The sequence below is a fragment of the Anomaloglossus baeobatrachus genome, chromosome 5 (genome assembly GCF_048569485.1).
Source record: "Anomaloglossus baeobatrachus isolate aAnoBae1 chromosome 5, aAnoBae1.hap1, whole genome shotgun sequence".
Taxonomy (NCBI): Eukaryota; Metazoa; Chordata; class Amphibia; order Anura; family Aromobatidae; genus Anomaloglossus; species Anomaloglossus baeobatrachus.
The window spans coordinates 594,582,424-594,606,242 of record NC_134357.1 but is presented as its reverse complement, the minus strand read 5'-3'; the positions used below and the strand labels follow the sequence as shown (position 1 = coordinate 594,606,242).

Sequence of the window (23,819 nt, the reverse complement as noted above, 5' to 3'; positions counted from 1 at the left end):
CTGATCCTGAGTTACCTCCTGTATTATACTCCAGAGCTGCACTCACTATTCTGCTGCTGCAGTCACTGTGTACATACATTACTGATCCTGAGTTACCTCCTGTATTATACTCCAGAGCTGCACTCACTATTCTGCTGGTGCAGTCACTGTGTACATACATTACATTACTGATCCTGAGTTACCTCCTGTATTATACTCCAGAGCTGCACTCACTACAGCAGAGTTCCAGCCATAAACGTGTGAGCGTTATGAAGTGCAGCTCTGGAGGTGACAGAACAGCTCAGGTTTAGTGCTGTCCATACAATCTCTATGAATGCCTCCTGGGCTCTGACACTCACCACCAGCAGATAAAGGAAGATTTCAATCTCATGTAAACGAATGCCGAAGAAGATCCCCAGAGTCTGCAGAAACGATAGAAGGCGACAATCAGGATCCTGTGCAGCAGCTCCGCACCCGGGGGCAGCAGACAACGAGCGGGGTCCAGGAGCTGCTCATCATCTGCTCTCATATCAACTACATACAGGTCACAGAGTGTTATATACAGGTCAGATAGTGTTATACACAGGTCAGATAGTGTTATATAGAGGTCAGATACTGTTATATAGAGTTATATAGAGATCAGATACTGTTATATAGAGGTCACAGAGTGTTATATGGATGTCAGATACTGTTATATAGAGGTGAGATAGTGTTGTATAGAGGTCAGATTGTTATATAGAGGTCACAGAGTGTTATATGGATGTCAGATACTGTTATATAGAGGTGAGATAGTGTTGTATAGAGGTCAGATTGTTATATAGAGGTCACAGAGTGTTATACGGATGTCAGACACTGTTATATAGAGGTCACAGAGTGTTATACGGATGTCAGACACTGTTATATAGAGGTGAGGTAGTGTTATATAGAGGTCAGATTGTTATATAGAGGTCACAGAGTGTTATACGGATGTCAGACACTGTTATATAGAGGTGAGATAGTGTTGTATAGAGGTCAGATTGTTATATAGAGGTCACAGAGTGTTATATGGATGTCAGACACTGTTATATAGAGGTGAGATAGTGTTGTATAGAGGTCAGATTGTTATATAGAGGTCACAGAGTGTTATACGGATGTCAGACACTGTTATATAGAGGTCACAGAGTGTTATACGGATGTCAGACACTGTTATATAGAGGTGAGGTAGTGTTATATAGAGGTCAGATTGTTATATAGAGGTCACAGAGTGTTATACGGATGTCAGACACTGTTATATAGAGGTGAGATAGTGTTGTATAGAGGTCAGATTGTTATATAGAGGTCACAGAGTGTTATATGGATGTCAGACACTGTTATATAGAGGTGAGATAGTGTTGTATAGAGGTCAGATTGTTATATAGAGGTCACAGAGTGTTATACGGATGTCAGACACTGTTATATAGAGGTGAGATAGTGTTGTATAGAGGTCAGATTGTTATATAGAGGTCACAGAGTGTTATACGGATGTCAGACACTGTTATATAGAGGTCACAGAGTGTTATACGGATATCAGATACTGTTATATAGAGGTCACAGAGTGTTATACGGATGTCAGACACTGTTATATAGAGGTCACAGAGTGTTATATGGATGTCAGACACTGTTATATAGAGGTGAGGTAGTGTTATATAGAGGTCAGATTGTTATATAGAGGTCACAGAGTGTTATACGGATGTCAGACACTGTTATATAGAGGTCACAGAGTGTTATACGGATGTCAGATACTGTTATATAGAGGTCACAGAGTGTTATACGGATGTCAGATACTGTTATATAGAGGTCACAGAGTGTTATATGGATGTCAGACACTGTTATATAGAGGTGAGGTAGTGTTATATAGAGGTCAGATTGTTATATAGAGGTCACAGAGTGTTATACGGATGTCAGACACTGTTATATAGAGGTGAGATAGTGTTGTATAGAGGTCAGATTGTTATATAGAGGTCACAGAGTGTTATATGGATGTCAGACACTGTTATATAGAGGTGAGATAGTGTTGTATAGAGGTCAGATTGTTATATAGAGGTCACAGAGTGTTATACGGATGTCAGACACTGTTATATAGAGGTGAGATAGTGTTGTATAGAGGTCAGATTGTTATATAGAGGTCACAGAGTGTTATACGGATGTCAGACACTGTTATATAGAGGTCACAGAGTGTTATACGGATATCAGATACTGTTATATAGAGGTCACAGAGTGTTATACGGATGTCAGACACTGTTATATAGAGGTCACAGAGTGTTATATGGATGTCAGACACTGTTATATAGAGGTGAGGTAGTGTTATATAGAGGTCAGATTGTTATATAGAGGTCACAGAGTGTTATACGGATGTCAGACACTGTTATATAGAGGTCACAGAGTGTTATACGGATGTCAGATACTGTTATATAGAGGTCACAGAGTGTTATACGGATGTCAGATACTGTTATATAGAGGTCACAGAGTGTTATATGGATGTCAGACACTGTTATATAGAGGTGAGGTAGTGTTATATAGAGGTCAGATTGTTATATAGAGGTCACAGAGTGTTATACGGATGTCAGACACTGTTATATAGAGGTCACAGAGTGTTATATGGATGTCAGACACTGTTATATAGAGGTGAGGTAGTGTTATATAGAGGTCAGATTGTTATATAGAGGTCACAGAGTGTTATATGGATGTCAGACACTGTTATATAGAGGTGAGGTAGTGTTATATAGAGGTCAGATTGTTATATAGAGGTCACAGAGTGTTATACGGATGTCAGACACTGTTATATAGAGGTGAGATAGTGTTGTATAGAGGTCAGATTGTTATATAGAGGTCACAGAGTGTTATATGGATGTCAGACACTGTTATATAGAGGTGAGATAGTGTTATATAGAGGTCAGATTGTTATATAGAGGTCTGATACTGTTATATACAGGTCATATAGTGTTATATAGAGGTCTGATACTGTTATATACTGGTCAGATAGTGTTATATAGAGGTCAGATCTTGATATATCCTGCACTTGCCAGATAGCTCAGTACTGCGGACAAGTTTCCGAGCGGCATCATATAGAGGGCAAACATGTTGACTTCTTCGAGTCCAGCGATGTATAATCCCGAGAACAAACTATTGAATAAGATCTGCAAAAATAAAACAGCGACTAACAGCCGGCATCACAAGTCCCCGTCCCCGGCCGACTAGGGGGAGCCGAGGAACATCTCTATAGGCAGCTATGTGCCACAAATACCCCCGCTGTGACGACATGGACTCTGTCAGTGCCTAGCATGGGTTAAGTTCTTAAAATTCAGCCAGACATGAAGATAGTTTGTTTATAGATGGGGAATAAGCCCCTCATTGTTTCTACAAGACTCTTAGGAGTCAAGTGTTACAGTTCTTGTTGACTCATGTAATTGCCTTGGCTAGTGAAGGTCAGACACCCAGACAAATCAATTATGAGAACCTCCCATTGTATTACTATGTGAATTGCTAGATGTGATGTAACTGCTGTCTCTCCCTCGTCTCTGGATATTTTGTATACGGCTTGAAATCTAGCCAATAAGAGCTCAGTCTTATCCACCAATCGTGGTCTGAGTGGAGAGCTCAGGGGTATAAGAAGGAGGATTGTACATTGCCAGGTAGACTCTTGCTACATGCTACCAATCTAGGATCTGCGGATCCGATTGGCAAGCCATAACCGAACCTGGATTATAATACTACATGGACTTCAGCATCGAATGCAAGGATTCGCCTGAGCTATCAAGGACTACCTAAGGAAGGAATCCAGCTTGGGACAATACAGTCACCGGACTACAGACTTTGCGGCCCTCAGACAGATTCCTAAATCTGGCGTTATTCCATTCTCGGTGGGTGCCTGGTGAAAGCGGGGTGCTGCTGGATTGGAGTAAGTAGCCCTGGAACCTCTGAGGCACGGACATTCTAATCCCTGGTGAGCCAGCGGAAGGGGGAGACTCTGTTGCCGGTTACATTTGTGTGTGTTGCTGGTTATGTGTTATGTGCCGTTAATTGTTTGGGGATCCAATAAAGTCTCACTATTGTGGTTCCCTCACCCTGTGTTGTCTGAGTAGTGTTACGCCCACGGTTAAGGAGGTCGGGCGTTCAGTTGGGGTGAGCCCTGAGCCACGCTGTCTTTCTAAAGGAGGCCGGGTGTGATGGTGGAATATTATGGATCATGTACCATGTTGTGTAGGTTTCTATTTTAGGTGTGGTTCACTGTTCATTCTGTGTATTCCTTGTGTATACATTGTCCTGTTGCAGGTTTAATCCCTCCCCTGCCAGGCTTTTGCTCCTAAGTCGGGGGAGGGAGCGTGAGATCCACCTAAACTCTCTGCTTACCTGGGGGACTTGTCAGACCGTTGGGAACTTGAAGAGAGAAAGAAGATTGATCATCTGGAAGGGAAAAACTGAGGCTGTGAAAAACCTCCATTTGCCTGGAAAAGGACTGCTGGAGGATTGTGACTGATTACCGGGACATTTATGCCATTTCTGGACAATTTTACCCTATTTTGTGGATTATGTTATGGACCATTTGATTGCTTGGAATAAATGCTCTTTGGATTGTACCGCCATCTCTCGCTCTGTTGATTGTGTGATATGCGAGAAGGACCCCATAACAACTGGTGGCAGCGGTGGGATCAACAGAGCGCAGCCTAATGGAGATCCACCCACAGAGTGAGTAGAGAAACTGGACCGCATCCAGTCTAAAGGAGAGAGCCAGACATCTGGGCCTGAGCTACCAGGGACTGAGTAAAGAGGTCTTAATTGATTTGCTGGTGGGTGCGAGCCAGTCCACCTCCTTACAGATGTCTGATGGACAAGCACTGAGGACGGGCATCCCTTCCCCAAAAAGTCAGTGGTTGGTTTGGTATGAAGAAGAGATGGCAGCTCTTGGCCCAGGTGTATCTCTGGAATATAAGGAGGAGGCTCCTCGCCGAGCACAGAGGAGACAAGAAGCAATGGAGTCCGGCAGAGGGAGTAATGTGAGTGTAAACCCAGCGATCCGGGAGTCTGTGCAGATCACCCGGGAGGACTTCAAGCCATTTGATGAGGCTTCTGGAGATGTGGAGGGGTTCTTCAAGGACTTTGAGCAGCGGTGTGCGGTGATGGAGGTTCCCCACTCTGGCTGGAGGCGTTTGTTAGTGGGACTCCTGAACGGAGCCTGGCAGAGGCTTATCACACCATTGACTCACAGCAGAACCGGGATTACAACACTGTAAAGCGGACTATCCTGGATTACCATCACCCCAGACTCACATAGGGCACAGTTCCGAGACCTCCCATGCACCACGGGGGGATCGTTTAGGATGTATGCCCATAAGATGTCCCAGGCATGTTGGCTGGAAGCGGAAGACGCCTTCACTAGTGTAACGACAAAAATTTTAGATTCAAAAATTCTATTTTTTTGGATTTGGCATGTAGTTCCTCCATCAGGTTTACAGCACGTTCAGCATTTTGGTTAGATCTGGGAATGTCAATTAATGACTCCTCGACCGACCAGTCGCCTTCAAACACTTCATTGCCTTCTTGCACTTTGTCTTGGTGAGTGAGGTTAACCGTTCATTGAAGGACGCTTCTTTGTAGTGTTGCGACTGGAACCAGGCATTTGCCCATTCATAGCAGATGAAGTCGCATGCTATACCGAGGACGCGGCGCCACTCTGGTATCAGGAAAAATGCTATAACAGCATATACAGCTTGCGAGGTCCATCTTGCCATGTGCAGGTTTGGGAGTTTCTTCCAACTGATTCGAGGCCAACGTGATGTTGTTTTGTAATGAATTTGAAGTCATCTCGCCATCCAGGATTCTCGCAATCTGTGTGGACATCATCTGTTCTGAAGTGAGGCCTAGTTTTCTGTTAATTTGTCAATGAAGAAATAATTGAGTTCTGGTTTCTTGGTTGACTCTGGAATAAGGAAATTCATGAGGTGCTTCAGTAGGAGGTCGAGTTCATGGTGGTGACAGCCGATGTATTGTGGCTTCTGAAAGCCCTTTCTCAAGACATCATCCTGTGTCAGCGTTACAATCCCGTTCACACCACCAGTATTTACTGCTGCCGCGTCGCAGGTTATCACGTGAATATTTTCCCAAGCGTCGTATTCCTTGTGAATAGCCGTGGCAGAACCATTCTCACATTTCAGAATACCGAGCTTGATTTCGGTTGTGGTATTTTTCAGCAGAACTACTTGATGATACTCTTCCCCTTGGATTCTTTTACCATCGAAGTGGAGACAATAGGGATCTTTGCCTTGAAGTTCTTCAAAAAATTTGGTTTTCATTTTCTGTCCTTCTGAGATTATTCGTCTCCAGACACCCGACTGACTTGGAACCGGTACATCATGACCTTGTTCAGCAATGGTTGCAAGCCCTTTATTTGCTTTTGTGGCGCCCTGGACAAGCCAGGTCGTCACAGAACAACACCAACACACCCCACACCCCGGTTAGGCACACCGAAGCCAAACACAAAATCCTTGTTGCCTTCCTCCAGGGGCTGATGTCCACACCAGGGGGTGGGCCAGGCAGTTGGTCCCGCCCACCGAGGAGTACACAGTCCTGGAGGCGGGAAAAGGAGTGAGTTGGGCAGAGCAGTCTCACAGCGTCCGGGTGTGTGGCCCGGACGGAACAGCAAGGTTGGCAGACAGTGGTGACCGTCTGCAGGAGAGACTGATTGGAGCGAACCGTAAGGACCGTGGACGGGCGGTGGCCCGGCGGTACCGGACCGGTGAACGAAGAGAAGCCAGCACCATCCGGCAGGGCTTACGAACCTCGACCAGGCTAGGAGTCGCCGTAAAACTGGTCAAATCCATTAGCGAAGGGAACCTCCGGGGTTTCCCAGCAGTCAAGACCCGATTGAAGGCGACAGCTCAAACCGTAGAGGGAAACACAGTCACCGCCAAGGCTACAGTTCCCAGGGCCAGAGCCTGTGGGCAAAAGGGGCTCCTTCAGCACCCATCCAAGCTGGGGAGCGGGTTACCGGTGGGAACCCATTGGAACCGTACACACTACACAGGTGCAGGGAAAGGCAGTCACCATCAACCTGCCGGGAGGAGAAACACCGCAGCCGTCTGTGGGACCCGTCCATCCAGCCGTTTGCTTTACCGGAGACTTTGCATTCATCATTGGCTGAGTGAGTACCACCGTGCCGTGCGGCACAGCGCTGCCCCCGTGACCCTGCCCCTCATCAGGCCCCGTCACCTGCCTGCCCTGCACCCATACCCCTCACCGGGCCCCGGGACCACCAACCCCCTTACCCACGGAGGGGAGAAACAACATCCAAGCTGCTCCCTGTCATCGCTCCCGGGATCCCCGTCCAGAGCAGCGGTGGTGTCACATCCTCACCACAACCGTGGGTGGCGTCACGGACGATATCCCTAAACCCAAACAAACCACCCCCCTTTCACTCACGGGCGAGGAACGCCGCTCGAGTCCCCGGGATCCGGCCCACCGCTCGAGCCACCACCGAGCAGCAGCAGTAGCCGGACCTGAGCAGTGGGAGAGCGCAGCGTCCCCTCCTCCGCCCGCGACACTTTATGTGTAGAAATGTTGTTTTTCAGCACCAGTAACCTCGCTGTTGTAGTGCTTGCTCTTTTGTATTTCGGTGTGCGTTCAGGAGAAGATGACGCGGAAGAAGAGCTTGGCTTTGGCGTCTCGGGTAAAGATTCAGAGACAGTATCACGTGTGGGTTGCGATTGCGAAGTGCCGGCTTGAGCTTGAAATATTGATTCGTTTTCTTGGATGAATTGATTCCAAAGGAGCTTGTTTGAGCGTCGAATAACCAACCTTGCCTCCACTCTCCACTGGCCTCAGGTAGAGCTCTTTATCCTCCGAGTTCTTCCATTCTCCATTAACGTTGGTGACCTCACATAACTGAGAAAGCGTTGCAGTGACTTTATCAGAAGGTTTCTTTTTGTTTTTGTCATTTAGATCAATCGGACGATTGAGTTTCTTTCTGATGAGTGTGCTGGATAACAGTGGGAAGTCTCGAGTTTCCCTCCAGAGCAATTCTATATCCATTATCATATTATTTATTCCATTCAGTCGCCGTTTCTCGCTGTTGAACAGAAAACTGAAGCTTCCAAGAATTTGGCAGTTCGTTGGCATCCGCGTGAGATTGGAGAGCTTTTCAACATATGGAATACTTGGATTAAAAAAAAATTGTTTTTTTCAAAATTTTGAAATGAAAAAGAGGGGGAACTTTTTTGAATATTTTACAAATTTGATGATACTAACGTCATTTCAATGCAATTGTTCCTTTCGTTTTGCAAAATTTTTAAAATAGTAATCATCCTAGCCTTCACGGTGGAAGACGTTATACAGGTATTTCTTATAGAACAATTTCTTTACAATTGTCCCTCAGAAATACGGGAATGGGTCAGAGACCGCACGCCGCGCGCCTTGGATGGAGCTGCAGCCCTGGCTGATGAGGCCCTTACTATCAGACCACAATGGAGGAGGCTTCTGGACAATAAGGGGTACTTTGCACGCTGCGACGTCGCAAGCCGATGCTAGCGATGTCCAGCGCGATAGTCCCCACCCCCGTCGCACATGCGATATCCTGTGATAGCTGCCGCAACGAACATTCTCGCTACGGCAGTGTCACACACACTTACCTGGTCGGCGACGTCGCGGGGACTGTCGAACAATCCCTCCTTCAAGGGGGAGGTGCGTTCGGCGTCACCGCGACGTCACTAAGCGGCCGGCCAATAGAAGCGGAGGGGCAGAGATGAGCGGGACATAACATCCCGCCCACCTCTTTCCTTCCGCATTGGCGGTGGGACGCAGGTAAGGAGATGTTTGTCGGTCCTGCGGCTTCCCACACAGCGATGTGTGACGCCGCAGGAGCGACAAACAACATCGTATCAGTAGCAGGAGCGACATTATGGAAATGAACGACATGACATAGATCAGCGATTTTTGACTGTTTCACGCTCGTTCATCGTCGCTCCTAGGATTTGCACATTGCGATGTTGTTACCGGCGCCGGATGTGCGTCACTAACGACGTGAGCCCGACGATATATAAGTAGCGATGTCGCAACGTGTAAAGTACCCCTAAGACACAGCCTGCTTCTGCACCCCGGCCCTCTCCAGTTATATCTGTCCCTCCAACCAACCACAGACTGATGATAACCATGGCTCACAATCCTGGACCCCAACAGTTCCAAACACGCCCTGGGGCAATCACAGAGAGGAGATGTTATGGGTGCGGACAACCTGGACACCTCCAATCCAGTTGTCCCTCAAGGATTCGGTGGGACCCCCTCGCACCTCCATCTCGTCCGGTGTATCTTGTGCAGTCCATCCCACCTGAGGAAGAGCTACCACCACCTCCACCGGAGTGTACCGCTGACCCTTGCACCATAGATGCCCCTGTTGGAGTGTATGGCCTCCGGCCTTTGTCACCAGATTCTCCTACTGCCTTCTCCAGAATGCACACTGGAAGGAGTACAATGCAGAGGAGATGTTATCGATGTGGGCAGCGTGGGCATTTACAAGACACTTGCCCTGCTGGTTGATTGAGGAATGACCTAGCACCAAATCGACCAGTTGATTCTCTACAGCCAAATACAAGGGGGGAAGAGTTCTCACCCCTTCAAGTTGACTTGCCTAATGACTCAGACACTCGAGGTCGGCCACTAGGGGTTTATGGGGTGCGAGCCACAGCTCCGAGTTCCTCTCACCATCAAAGTAAGCACTTACAGGAGGTTGTGTTGGATGGACAGAGAGTCACTGGATTTAGTGACTTCGGTGCATTTCTCACAATAGCTGATCCCCGGGTGGTTCGGCCAGAGGCGATACATCATGGACCAGGGATTGTTATTGAATTGGCTGGAGGACAAAGGAGGAACATCCCAAAGGTGACTGTAGATCTGGACTTTGGCTTTGTGGTCAAGCAATGTGTGGTTGGGGTGATGAGCGGCCGGCCTGCAGATATTCTCCTAGGGAATGATGTGAGAGATCTACAATGCCGATTTGTGGGTGCAGGAGACACAGTTTGAGTGAAGGAGGACACAAAGGGAAGCTTGTCCTTCTAACCCTACCGCTGTACAAGGGCCTATCCACAGCTTCTCCATCCAATACAAGCGTGGAAGCCAACACCAGAATGCTAATGGACTGTCCCGGCAAGAAGAACCATAGACTATCCACAGCTGAGCAACATGGACTTAGGTGAGGTGGCCAGAGGTCTGTGTAGACATCATGGCGTACTCACTTATTAAGAAGGAGGGAGAGTTTGTGATGGTGGGATATTGTGTGTTATGTACCATTTTGTGTGGGTTTATGTTTGGGCGTGGTTCACTGTCCATTCTGTATTCCTTGTGTGTACATTGTCTTGTTTGCAGGTTTAATGCCTCCACTGCCGGGCTTTTGTTCCTAAGTCGGGGGAGGGGGCGTGAGATCCACCTAAACTCTCTGTTTACCTGGTGGATTTGTCAGTCTATTGGGAACTTGAAGAGAGAAGGAAGAAGATTGAACCTCTGAGGGAAAAGCTGTGGCTTCTCAGGGAGACCTGGACATTTATTTATCACTTTCTGAACTATATTCGTGTTTCTCTACTAATTTTACCCTCGGTTTTGTGGATTATGTTATGGACCATTTGATTTGCTTGGAATAAATGCTCTTTGGATTATACCGCCATCTCTCGCTTCTGTTGATTGTGTGATATGGGAGAAGGAGCCCGTCACACCGGGCCAGCGGATGAGAGCACCTACTGACTCCCGTGTCTCCACACCCGCCTTATACCCCAATCCTGTCAGTGGCCCAACAGGATGACTCTTACCCCGAGTATGATGAAGAGGAAGGCCCACCGATCGGGATGAACTTTACATTTTCTGAAAATAAAGGCGATTAAATAGACAAAGAGAATAATGTCCACACCGAAGAGGAGAAAGTCCAGGATCTGCAAGACAAGAGGGCGTAACAGAGTTAAAGAGCAGAGGGCAGGAGAGGTGAGTAAAAGACAGGAGAGGTGAGCAGAAGACAGGAGAAGTGAGCAGAAGACAGGAGAGGTGAGCAGAAGACAGGAGAGGTGAGCAGAAGACAGGAGAGGTGAGCAGAAGACAGGAGAGGTGAGCAGAAGACAGGAGAGGTGAGCAGAGGACAGGAGAGATGAGCAGAGGACAGGAAAGGTGAACAGAGCAAAGAGAGGTGAGCAGAAGACAGGAGAGGTGAGCAGAGGACAGGAGAGATGAGCAGAGGACAGGAAAGGTGAACAGAGCAAAGAGAGGTGAGCAGAGGACAGGAGAGATGAGCAGAGGACAGGAAAGGTGAACAGAGCAAAGAGAGGTGAGCAGAGGGCAGGATAGATGACCAGAAGACAGGAGAGGTGAGCAGAAGACAGGAGAGGTGAGCAGAGGACAGGAGAGATGAGCAGAGGACAGGAAAGGTGAACAGAGCAAAGAGAGGTGAGCAGAGGACAGGAGAGATGAGCAGAGGACAGGAGAGGTGAGCAGAGGACAGGAGAGGTGAGCAGAGGGCAGGATAGATGAGCAGAGGGCAGGAGAGGTGAGCAGAAGACAGGAGAGGTGAGCAGAAGACAGGAGAGGTGAGCAGAAGACAGGAGAGGTGAGCAGAGGGCAGGAGAGGTGAGCAGAGGGTAGGAGAGGTGAGCAGAGGGCAGGATAGATGAGCAGAGGGCAGGATAGATGAGCAGAGGGCAGGATAGATGAGCAGAGGGCAGGATAGATGAGCAGAGGGCAGGAGAGGTGAGCAGAAGACAGGAGAGGTGAGCAGAAGACAGGAGAGGTGAGCAGAAGACAGGAGAGGTGAGCAGAAGACAGGAGAGGTGAGCAGAGGACAGGAGAGGTGAGCAGAGGATAGGAGAGATGAGCAGAGGACAGGAGAGGTGAGCAAAAGACAGGAGACATGAGCAGAGGACAGGAGAGGTGAGTAAAAGACAGGAGAGGTGAGCAGAAGACAGGAGAAGTGAGCAGAAGACAGGAGAGGTGAGCAGAAGACAGGAGAGGTGAGCAGAAGACAGGAGAGGTGAGCAGAAGACAGGAGAGGTGAGCAGAAGACAGGAGAGGTGAGCAGAGGACAGGAGAGGTGAGCAGAGGACAGGAAAGGTGAACAGAGCAAAGAGAGGTGAGCAGAGGGCAGGATAGATGAGCAGAGGACAGGAGAGGTGAGTAAAAGAAAGGAGAGGTGAGCAGAAGACAGGAGAAGTGAGCAGAGGGCAGGAGAGGTGAGCAGAAGACAGGAGAGGTGAGCAGAAGACAGGAGAGGTGAGTAGAGGACAGGAGAGGTGAGCAGAGGATAGGAGAGATGAGCAGAGGACAGGAGAGGTGAGCAAAAGACAGGAGACATGAGCAGAGGACAGGAGAGGTGAGTAAAAGACAGGAGAGGTGAGCAGAAGACAGGAGAAGTGAGCAGAGGGCAGGAGAGGTGAGCAGAGGGCAGGACAGAAGAGGTGAGCAGAAGACAGGAGAGGTGAGCAGAAGACAGGAGAGGTGAGCAGAAAACAGGAGAGGTGAGCAGAAGACAGGAGAGGTGAGCAGAGGACAGGAGAGATGAGCAGAGGACAGGAGAGATGAGCAGAGGACAGGAAAGGTGAACAGGGCAAAGAGAGGTGAGCAGAGGGCAGGATAGATGAGCAGAGGACAGGAAAGGTAAGTAAAAGAAAGGAGAGGTGAGCAGAAGACAGGAGAAGTGAGCAGAAGACAGGAGAGGTGAGCAGAAGACAGGAGAGGTGAGCAGAAGACAGGAGAGGTGAGCAGAAGACAGGAGAGGTGAGCAGAGGACAGGAGAGGTGAGCGGAAGACAGGAGAGGTGAGCAGAGGACAGGAGAGATGAGCAGAGGACAGGAAAGGTGAACAGAGCAAAGAGAGGTGAGCAGAGGGCAGGATAGATGAGCAGAGGACAGGAGAGGTGAGAAGAAGACAGGAGAGGTGAGCAGAGGGTAGGAGAGGTGAGCAGAGGGCAGGATAGATGAGCAGAGGACAGGAGAGGTGAGCAGAAGACAGGAGAGGTGTGAATCAGAGGGCAGAAGAGGTGAGCAGAAGACAGGAGAAGTGAGCAGAGGACAGGAGAGGTGAGCAGAAGGCAGGAGAAGTGAGCAGAAGACAGGAGAGGTGAGCAGAGGGCAGGAGAGGTGAGCAGAGGGCAGGAGAGGTGAGCAGAGAGAGGTGAGCAGAGGGCAGGAGAGGTGAGCAGAAGACAGGAGAGGTGAGCAGAAGACAGGAGAGGTGTGAATCAGAGGGCAGAAGAGGTGAGCAGAAGACAAGAACTGGGAGCAGAGTACAGGACAGGTGAGCAGAGTACAGGAGAGGTGAGCAGAGGACAGGAGAGGTGAGCAGAGGGCAGGAGAGGTGAGCAGAGTACAGGAGAGGTGAGCAGAAGACAGGAGAGGTGTGAATCAGAGGGCAGAAGAGGTGAGCAGAAGACAAGAACTGGGAGCAGAGTACAGGACAGGTGAGCAGAGGACAGAAGAGGTGAGCAGAGGGCAGGAGAGGTGAGCAGAGGACAGGAGAGGTGAGCAGAGGACAGGAGAGGTGAGGAGCAGAGGACAGGAGAGGTGAGCAGAGGGCAGGAGAGGTGAGCAGAGGACAGGAGAGGTGAGCAGAGGACAGGAGAGGTGAGCAGAAGACAGGAGAGGTGAGCAGAGGACAGGAGAGGTGAGCAGAGGACAGGAGAGGTGAGCAGAAGACAGGAGAGGTGAGCAGAGAGAGGTGAGCAGAGGACAGGAGAGGTGAGCAGAAGACAGGAGAAGTGAGCAGAGGGCAGGAGAGGTGAGCAGAGGGCAGGACAGGAGAGGTGAGCAGAAGACAGGAGAGGTGAGCAGAAGACAGGAGAGGTGAGCAGAAGACAGGAGAGGTGAGCAGAGGACAGGAGAGATGAGCAGAGGACAGGAAAGGTGAACAGAGCAAAGAGAGGTGAGCAGAGGGCAGGATAGATGAGCAGAGGACAGGAGAGGTGAGTAAAAGAAAGGAGAGGTGAGCAGAAGACAGGAGAAGTGAGCAGAGGGCAGGAGAGGTGAGCAGAAGACAGGAGAGGTGAGCAGAAGACAGGAGAGGTGAGCAGAAGACAGGAGAGGTGAGCAGAAGACAGGAGAGGTGAGCAGAGGACAGGAGAGGTGAGCAGAGGACAGGAGAGATGAGCAGAGGACAGGAAAGGTGAACAGAGCAAAGAGAGGTGAGCAGAGGGCAGGATAGATGAGCAGAGGACAGGAGAGGTGAGAAGAAGACAGGAGAGGTGAGCAGAGGGTAGGAGAGGTGAGCAGAGGGCAGGATAGATGAGCAGAGGACAGGAGAGGTGAGCAGAAGACAGGAGAGGTGAGCAGAAGACAGGAGAGGTGAGCAGAAGACAGGAACTGGGAGCAGAGTACAGGACAGGTGAGCAGAGTACAGGAGAGGTGAGCAGAGGACAGGGGAGGTGAGCAGAGGGCAGGAGAGGTGAGCAGAGTACAGGAGAGGTGAGCAGAAGACTGGAGAGGTGTGAATCAGAGGGCAGAAGAGGTGAGCAGAAGACAAGAACTGGGAGCAGAGTACAGGACAGGTGAGCAGAGGACAGGAGAGGTGAGCAGAGGGCAGGAGAGGTCAGCAGAGGACAGGAGAGGTGAGCAGAGGACAGGAGAGGTGAGGAGCAGAGGACAGGAGAGGTGAGCAGAAGACAGGAGAGGTGAGCAGAGGACAGGAGAGGTGAGCAGAAGACAGGAGAGGTGAGCAGAGGACAGGAGAGATGAGCAGAGGACAGGAAAGGTGAACAGAGCAAAGAGAGGTGAGCAGAAGACAGGAGAGGTGAGCAGAGGACAGGAGAGATGAGCAGAGGACAGGAAAGGTGAACAGAGCAAAGAGAGGTGAGCAGAGGACAGGAGAGATGAGCAGAGGACAGGAAAGGTGAACAGAGCAAAGAGAGGTGAGCAGAGGGCAGGATAGATGAGCAGAAGACAGGAGAGGTGAGCAGAAGACAGGAGAGGTGAGCAGAGGACAGGAGAGATGAGCAGAGGACAGGAAAGGTGAACAGAGCAAAGAGAGGTGAGCAGAGGACAGGAGAGATGAGCAGAGGACAGGAGAGGTGAGCAGAGGACAGGAGAGGTGAGCAGAGGACAGGAGAGGTGAGCAGAGGGCAGGATAGATGAGCAGAGGGCAGGAGAGGTGAGCAGAAGACAGGAGAGGTGAGCAGAAGACAGGAGAGGTGAGCAGAAGACAGGAGAGGTGAGCAGAAGACAGGAGAGGTGAGCAGAGGGCAGGAGAGGTGAGCAGAGGGTAGGAGAGGTGAGCAGAGGGCAGGATAGATGAGCAGAGAGCAGGATAGATGAGCAGAGGGCAGGATAGATGAGCAGAGGGCAGGATAGATGAGCAGAGGGCAGGAGAGGTGAGCAGAAGACAGGAGAGGTGAGCAGAAGACAGGAGAGGTGAGCAGAAGACAGGAGAGGTGAGCAGAAGACAGGAGAGGTGAGCAGAGGACAGGAGAGGTGAGCAGAGGATAGGAGAGATGAGCAGAGGACAGGAGAGGTGAGCAAAAGACAGGAGACATGAGCAGAGGACAGGAGAGGTGAGTAAAAGACAGGAGAGGTGAGCAGAAGACAGGAGAAGTGAGCAGAAGACAGGAGAGGTGAGCAGAAGACAGGAGAGGTGAGCAGAAGACAGGAGAGGTGAGCAGAAGACAGGAGAGGTGAGCAGAAGACAGGAGAGGTGAGCAGAGGACAGGAGAGATGAGCAGTGGACAGGAAAGGTGAACAGAGCAAAGAGAGGTGAGCAGAGGGCAGGATAGATGAGCAGAGGACAGGAGAGGTGAGTAAAAGAAAGGAGAGGTGAGCAGAAGACAGGAGAAGTGAGCAGAAGACAGGAGAGGTGAGCAGAAGACAGGAGAGGTGAGTAGAGGACAGGAGAGGTGAGCAGAGGATAGGAGAGATGAGCAGAGGACAGGAGAGGTGAGCAAAAGACAGGAGACATGAGCAGAGGACAGGAGAGGTGAGTAAAAGACAGGAGAGGTGAGCAGAAGACAGGAGAAGTGAGCAGACGGCAGGAGAGGTGAGCAGAGGGCAGGACAGAAGAGGTGAGCAGAAGACAGGAGAGGTGAGCAGAAGACAGGAGAGGTGAGCAGAAAACAGGAGAGGTGAGCAGAAGACAGGAGAGGTGAGCAGAGGACAGGAGAGATAAGCAGAGGACAGGAGAGATGAGCAGAGGACAGGAAAGGTGAACAGAGCAAAGAGAGGTGAGCAGAGGGCAGGATAGATGAGCAGAGGACAGGAAAGGTAAGTAAAAGAAAGGAGAGGTGAGCAGAAGACAGGAGAAGTGAGCAGAAGACAGGAGAGGTGAGCAGAAGACAGGAGAGGTGAGCAGAAGACAGGAGAGGTGAGCAGAAGACAGGAGAGGTGAGCAGAGGACAGGAGAGGTGAGCAGAAGACAGGAGAGGTGAGCAGAGGACAGGAGAGATGAGCAGAGGACAGGAAAGGTGAACAGAGCAAAGAGAGGTGAGCAGAGGGCAGGATAGATGAGCAGAGGACAGGAGAGGTGAGAAGAAGACAGGAGAGGTGAGCAGAGGGTAGGAGAGGTGAGCAGAGGGCAGGATAGATGAGCAGAGGACAGGAGAGGTGAGCAGAAGACAGGAGAGGTGTGAATCAGAGGGCAGAAGAGGTGAGCAGAAGACAGGAGAAGTGAGCAGAGGACAGGAGAGGTGAGCAGAAGGCAGGAGAGGTGAGCAGAAGACAGGAGAGGTGAGCAGAGGGCAGGAGAGGTGAGCAGAGGGCAGGAGAGGTGAGCAGAGGGCAGGAGAGGTGAGCAGAGAGGGGTGAGCAGAGGGCAGGAGAGGTGAGCAGAAGACAGGAGAGGTGAGCAGAAGACAGGAGAGGTGTGAATCAGAGGGCAGAAGAGGTGAGCAGAGGACAAGAACTGGGAGCAGAGTACAGGACAGGTGAGCAGAGTACAGGAGAGGTGAGCAGAGGACAGGAGAGGTGAGCAGAGGGCAGGAGAGGTGAGCAGAGTACAGGAGAGGTGAGCAGAAGACAGGAGAGGTGTGAATCAGAGGGCAGAAGAGGTGAGCAGAAGACAAGAACTGGGAGCAGAGTACAGGACAGGTGAGCAGAGGACAGGAGAGGTGAGCAGAGGGCAGGAGAGGTGAGCAGAGGACAGGAGAGGTGAGCAGAGGACAGGAGAGGTGAGGAGCAGAGGACAGGAGAGGTGAGCAGAGGGCAGGAGAGGTGAGCAGAGGACAGGAGAGGTGAGCAGAGGACAGGAGAGGTGAGCAGAAGACAGGAGAGGTGAGCAGAGGACAGGAGAGGTGAGCAGAGGACAGGAGAGGTGAGCAGAAGACAGGAGAGGTGAGCAGAGAGAGGTGAGCAGAGGACAGGAGAGGTGAGCAGAAGACAGGAGAAGTGAGCAGAGGGCAGGAGAGGTGAGCAGAGGGCAGGACAGGAGAGGTGAGCAGAAGACAGGAGAGGTGAGCAGAAGACAGGAGAGGTGAGCAGAAGACAGGAGAGGTGAGCAGAGGACAGGAGAGATGAGCAGAGGACAGGAAAGGTGAACAGAGCAAAGAGAGGTGAGCAGAGGGCAGGATAGATGAGCAGAGGACAGGAGAGGTGAGTAAAAGAAAGGAGAGGTGAGCAGAAGACAGGAGAAGTGAGCAGAGGGCAGGAGAGGTGAGCAGAAGACAGGAGAGGTGAGCAGAAGACAGGAGAGGTGAGCAGAAGACAGGAGAGGTGAGCAGAGGACAGGAGAGGTGAGCAGAAGACAGGAGAGGTGAGCAGAGGACAGGAGAGATGAGCAGAGGACAGGAAAGGTGAACAGAGCAAAGAGAGGTGAGCAGAGGGCAGGATAGATGAGCAGAGGACAGGAGAGGTGAGAAGAAGACAGGAGAGGTGAGCAGAGGGTAGGAGAGGTGAGCAGAGGGCAGGATAGATGAGCAGAGGACAGGAGAGGTGAGCAGAAGACAGGAGAGGTGAGCAGAAGACAGGAGAGGTGTGAATCAGAGGGCAGAAGAGGTGAGCAGAAGACAGGAGAAGTGAGCAGAGGACAGGAGAGGTGAGCAGAAGGCAGGAGAGGTGAGCAGAAGACAGGAGAGGTGAGCAGAGGGCAGGAGAGGTGAGCAGAAGACAGGAGAGGTGAGCAGAAGACAGGAGAGGTGTGAATCAGAGGGCAGAAGAGGTGAGCAGAAGACAGGAACTGGGAGCAGAGTACAGGACAGGTGAGCAGAGTACAGGAGAGGTAAGCAGAGGACAGGAGAGGTGAGCAGAGGGCAGGAGAGGTGAGCAGAGTACAGGAGAGGCGAGCAGAAGACAGGAGAGGTGTGAATCAGAGGGCAGAAGAGGTGAGCAGAAGACAAGAACTGGGAGCAGAGTACAGGACAGGTGAGCAGAGGACAGGAGAGGTGAGCAGAGGGCAGGAGAGGTGAGCAGAGGACAGGAGAGGTGAGCAGTGGACAGGAGAGGTGAGGAGCAGAGGACAGGAGAGGTGAGCAGAGGGCAGGAGAGGTGAGCAGAGGACAGGAGAGGTGAGCAGAGGACAGGAGAGGTGAGCAGAGGACAGGAGAGGTGAGCAGAAGACAGGAGAGGTGAGCAGAGGACAGGAGAGGTGAGCAGAGGACAGGAGAGGTGAGCAGAAGACAGGAGAGGTGAGCAGAGAGAGGTGAGCAGAGGACAGGAGAGGTGAGCAGAAGACAGGAGAGGTGAGCAGAGGACAGGAGAGGTGAGCAGAGGACAGGAGAGGTGAGCAGAGGACAGGAGAGGTGAGCAGAGGACAGGAGAGGTGAGCAGAAGACAGGAGAGGTGAGCAGAGGACAGGAGAGGTGAGCAGAGGGCAGGAGAGGTGAGCAGAGGACAGGAGAGGTGAGCAGAGGACAGGAGAGGTGTGAAGCAGAGGGCAGGACAGGAGAGGTGAGGAGCAGAGGACAGGAGAGGTGAGCAGAAGACAGGAGAGGTGAGCAGAGGACAGGAGAGGTGAGCAGAGGGCAGGAGAGGTGAGCAGAGGGCAGGAGAGGTGAGCAGAGAGAGGTGAGCAGAGGACAGGACAGGTGAGGAGCAGAGGACAGGAGAGGTGAGTAGAGGACAGGAGAGGTGTGAAGCAGAGGGCAGGACAGGAGAGGTGAGCAGAGAGAGGTGAGCAGAGGACAGGAGAGGTGAGCAGAGAGAGGTGAGCAGAGGGCAGGAGAGGTGAGCAGAGGGCAGGAGAGGTGAGCAGAGGGCAGGAGAGGTGAGCAGAGAGAGGTGAGCAGAGGACAGGACAGGTGAGGAGCAGAGGACAGGAGAGGTGAGTAGAGGACAGGAGAGGTGTGAAGCAGAGGGCAGGACAGGAGAGGTGAGCAGAGAGAGGTGAGCAGAGGACAGGAGAGGTGAGCAGAGAGAGGTGAGCAGAGGACAGGAGAGGTGAGGAGCAGAGGACAGGAGAGGTGAGTAGAGGACAGGAGAGGTGTGAAGCAGAGGGCAGGACAGGAGAGGTGAGCAAAGTGCAGGATGTGTCAGCAGAGCACAAGGTGTACCATCCTAGGATAAGGCCATTCTGGCAGTACGATTGGTAGCAGCCAGAGAGGTTTCCTTTGGGTGACAGTGATGCAGCTGCTGTTACACCCAGTAGGGTCACATCACACAGGATGGAGAGTTACCGTCAGTGCCACTATCATTAAAGGAAACGGGATTCTGTAGTTGAATGCAAACAACGTGCCGAATATGAGGAACAGCAGCAGCCAGTAGAGGGCGACGTCCAGCAGGGCCTGTCCACACCAGTACGCAGACGGGAAGAGGCCGGAGATCCGCAGCTGAGAACGAGCCTTGATCTGTAAGGAGACGGGGGGTATTAGCAATCTGTCCTGAGTGCTGGAGAGCAGGACGGTCGGTGACCATCTGCACGACGTGAGAGGACAGCCCCGCGGGCAGGAGTACAGCTCTGGAGGGACTGGGAGGTAATACTGATAGACTCTGGTCATGTCTGTCAGACCCTGGCATGGCATGGGTGGTCAATACTGGGGGCAAGGGAAGTATTTTGTGCCTCCAAACCAATTGACAATTATGACTCCAAGCCTCTTCCACCAGTCAGTGTGGAGCTCCTTATCCTCGGAGCACATGTAATGTAATATAAGAACATACGGATGGGATTATAGCTGGTCCTTGGGCAAAAATAAAAGTTATACTTTGTTATAACCCTATAACCCCAACCATGACCCTCGTACTAGCCTTAACTATAGTCCTAACGCTAAGCACTGTATGAGCTCTAACCCTAACCCTTGTATGCACTCTAACCCTGGACCTTGTACTAGCCCTAACCATAGTCCTAACACTAAGCCCTGTATGAGCTCTAACCCTAACCCTTGTATGCACTCTAACCCTGGACCTTGTACTAGCCCTAACCATAGTCCTAACGCTAACCCTGTATGAGCTCTAACCCTAACCCTTGTATGCACTCTAACCCTGGACCTTGTACTAGCCCTAACCATAGTCCTAACGCTAACCCTGTATGAGCTCTAACCCTAACCCTAACCCTTGTATGCACTCTAACCCTGGACCTTGTACTAGCCCTAACCATAGTCCTAACGCTAACCCCTGTATGAGCTCTAACCCTAACCCTTGTATGCACTCTAACCCTGGACCTTGTACTAGCCCTAACCATAGTCCTAACGCTAACCCTGTATGAGCTCTAACCCTAACCCTAACCCTTGTATGCACTCTAACCCTGGACCTTGTACTAGCCCTAACCATAGTCCTAACGCTAAGCCCTGTATGAGCTCTAACCCTAACCCTTGTATGCACTCTAACCCTGGACCTTGTACTAGCCCTAACCATAGTCCTAACGCTAACCCTGTATGAGCTCTAACCCTAACCCTTGTATGCACTCTAACCCTGGACCTTGTACTAGCCCTAACCATAGTCCTAACGCTAAGCCCTGTATGAGCTCTAACCCTAACCCTAACCCTTGTATGCACTCTAACCCTGGACCTTGTACTAGCCCTAACCATAGTCCTAACGCTAAGCCCTGTATGAGCTCTAACCCTAACCCTTGTATGCACTCTAACCCTGGACCTTGTACTAGCCCTAACCATAGTCCTAACGCTAACCCCTGTATGAGCTCTAACCCTAACCTTAACCCTTGTATGCACTCTAACCCTGGACCTTGTACTAGCCCTAACCATAGTCCTAACGCTAAGCCCTGTATGAGCTCTAACCCTAACCCTAACCCTTGTATGCACTCTAACCCTGGACCTTGTACTAGCCCTAACCATAGTCCTAACGCTAACCCTGTATGAGCTCTAACCCTAACCCTTGTATGCACTCTAACCCTGGACCTTGTACTAGCCCTAACCATAGTCCTAACGCTAAGCCCTGTATGAGCTCTAACCCTAACCCTTGTATGCACTCTAACCCTGGACCTTGTACTAGCCCTAACCATAGTCCTAACGCTAAGCCCTGTATGAGCTCTAACCCTAACCCTAACCCTTGTATGCACTCTAACCCTGGACCTTGTACTAGCCCTAACCATAGTCCTAACGCTAAGCCCTGTATGAGCTCTAACCCTAACCCTAACCCTTGTATGCACTCTAACCCTGGACCTTGTACTAGCCCTAACCATAGTCCTAACGCTAAGCCCTGTATGAGCTCTAACCCTAACCCTTGTATGCACTCTAACCCTGGACCTTGTACTAGCCCTAACCATAGTCCTAACGCTAACCCTGTATGAGCTCTAACCCTAACCCTTGTATGCACTCTAACCCTGGACCTTGTACTAGCCCTAACCATAGTCCTAACGCTAACCCTGTATGAGCTCTAACCCTAACCCTTGTATGCACTCTAACCCTGGACCTTGTACTAGCCCTAACCATAGTCCTAACGCTAAGCCCTGTATGAGCCCTAACCCTAACCCTAACCCTTGTATGCACTCTAACCCTGGACCTTGTACTAGCCCTAACCATAGTCCTAACGCTAACCCCTGTATGAGCTCTAACCCTAACCCTAACCCTTGTATGCACTCTAACCCTGGACCTTGTACTAGCCCTAACCATAGTCCTAACGCTAACCCCTGTATGAGCTCTAACCCTAACCCTATCCCTTGTATGCACTCTAACCCTGGACCTTGTACTAGCCCTAACCATAGTCCTAACGCTAACCCCTGTATGAGCTCTAACCCTAACCCTAACCCTTGTATGCACTCTAACCCTGGACCTTGTACTAGCCCTAATCTTAGTCCTAACGCTAAGCCCTGTATGAGCTCTAACCCTAACCCTTGTATGCACTCTAACCCTGGACCTTGTACTAGCCCTAACCATAGTCCTAACGCTAACCCCTGTATGAGCTCTAACCCTAACCTTAACCCTTGTATGCACTCTAACCCTGGACCTTGTACTAGCCCTAACCATAGTCCTAACGCTAAGCCCTGTATGAGCTCTAACCCTAACCCTTGTATGCACTCTAACCCTGGACCTTGTACTAACCCAAACCATAATCCTAACACTAGCCCTCTGGGAACTCTAATCCTAGTCCTTATACTAGTCCTAACCCTTGTATTAGTCCTAACCCAAACCATAAATCTAGCCCTAGCCCTTTGTGAACTCTAACCCTAGCCCTTGTACCAGCCCTAACAATAATCCTAACCTCTGTACTAGTCCTAAGCATCACCATAATGCTAACCATAGCCCTTGTAGTAGCCCTAGCCCTGACCATAATCATAATCCTAGCCCTTCAGCTAATCCTAACCCTAGCCCTTATATGAACACTAACGATAGTCCTAACTTTTCTATGGACTCTCACCCTAACTATAGCTCTATCCCTAGCCATTGTACTAGCCGAAACCCTAAACATAACCCTAACACTAACCCTTGTACTAGCCTTAACCCCAACCATATTTCTAACCCTACCTCTACCTAAACCAACCATAATTCTAACACTAGCCCGTGTGCTAATCCTAACCCTTGTATAAACTCTAACCCTAACCATAGTCTTAGCCTTAGTCCTTGTACTAGCCATAACCTTAACCCTAGCCCTTGTACTAGCCCTAACTCAACCATAATCCTAACCCTAGCCCTCGTACTAATGCTAACCCTAACCCTTGGATGAGCTCTAACCCTAGCCCTTGTAGTAGCCCTAAAACTATCCCTAAACCTATCACTTTACCTAACCTTAGTTAGAGTTAGAAAAACCATGGAAAAACGTAGATTTATGATAACATTAGTGTTTATGTCCCGATGACCCTTTTAAAGCTTTGCCTATGCAGAGCTCAGGAGCTGATGACAAACTCGTCATCATGGTGTGACCGGAGTAAATCATGTGGTGGAACGTAGAGATACAATAGGGACTATAATGTCACATGCAGATCTGATAGCCCCTATGTCAGTGCCGGCAAAAGAGCGAATACAGCTCTGGAGGTGGAAGCAGTATAGGACTTCCTCCATTTGTTACACTAGAGTCACAGCCAGAGTAGAGGGTTGGTCATTCCTAGGTGAGGAAGCAGAATTCTGAATGCAGCTCTGGATGTAAAGTTCTTCACACCGACCTTATAGTCCTCGACGCTACTCATTGCAAAGTGGGGGGCGAGACCACAAGCGAAAAATAGGAATGCCATGCCGACAAAGAAAGGAAGATAATAGGATTCAATATTCTCTTCCTAAGGAGACAGGAAAACAGGCAGGTTATCAGCATCTGAAGGTCCAGGCCTAATGTACCCATGATGTCTGCACAGCGGGGGATGAGTTGCATTTGTCAGTGTCACATTTTGGACTACTTAAAGTATATAACCTAACTTTTATCAAGTTTTCATTGGGAGAAATAGGAAACAAAAGTATTTCTGCATCTGTTTTTTTGATGTGGGAGATAAGAGTTAACTAAACAATTAGCAGAAAGTAGCAGGAGTTTGCAGCAGGGATATGGTTAACTGCAGGATTAGCAGAAAAGTATATG

At 50.3% G+C, this 23,819-nt stretch overlaps 1 protein-coding gene across 1 annotated transcript in view; it reads right to left on the bottom strand.

Annotated features, from left to right (window-relative positions):
• LOC142312524 (ABC-type organic anion transporter ABCA8-like) overlaps positions 1-23,819 on the bottom strand; it is a 151,355-nt gene that overhangs the window by 46,609 nt on the left and 80,927 nt on the right. Inside the window, exons 24-28 of the mRNA XM_075351494.1 lie at positions 23,416-23,526; positions 19,541-19,711; positions 10,785-10,904; positions 3,021-3,134; positions 339-401 (exon numbers count right to left, since the gene is read on the bottom strand). Of these exons, the coding sequence (XP_075207609.1) occupies positions 339-401; positions 3,021-3,134; positions 10,785-10,904; positions 19,541-19,711; positions 23,416-23,526 (579 nt within the window). The remainder of the gene's footprint in view (positions 1-338; positions 402-3,020; positions 3,135-10,784; positions 10,905-19,540; positions 19,712-23,415; positions 23,527-23,819) is intronic.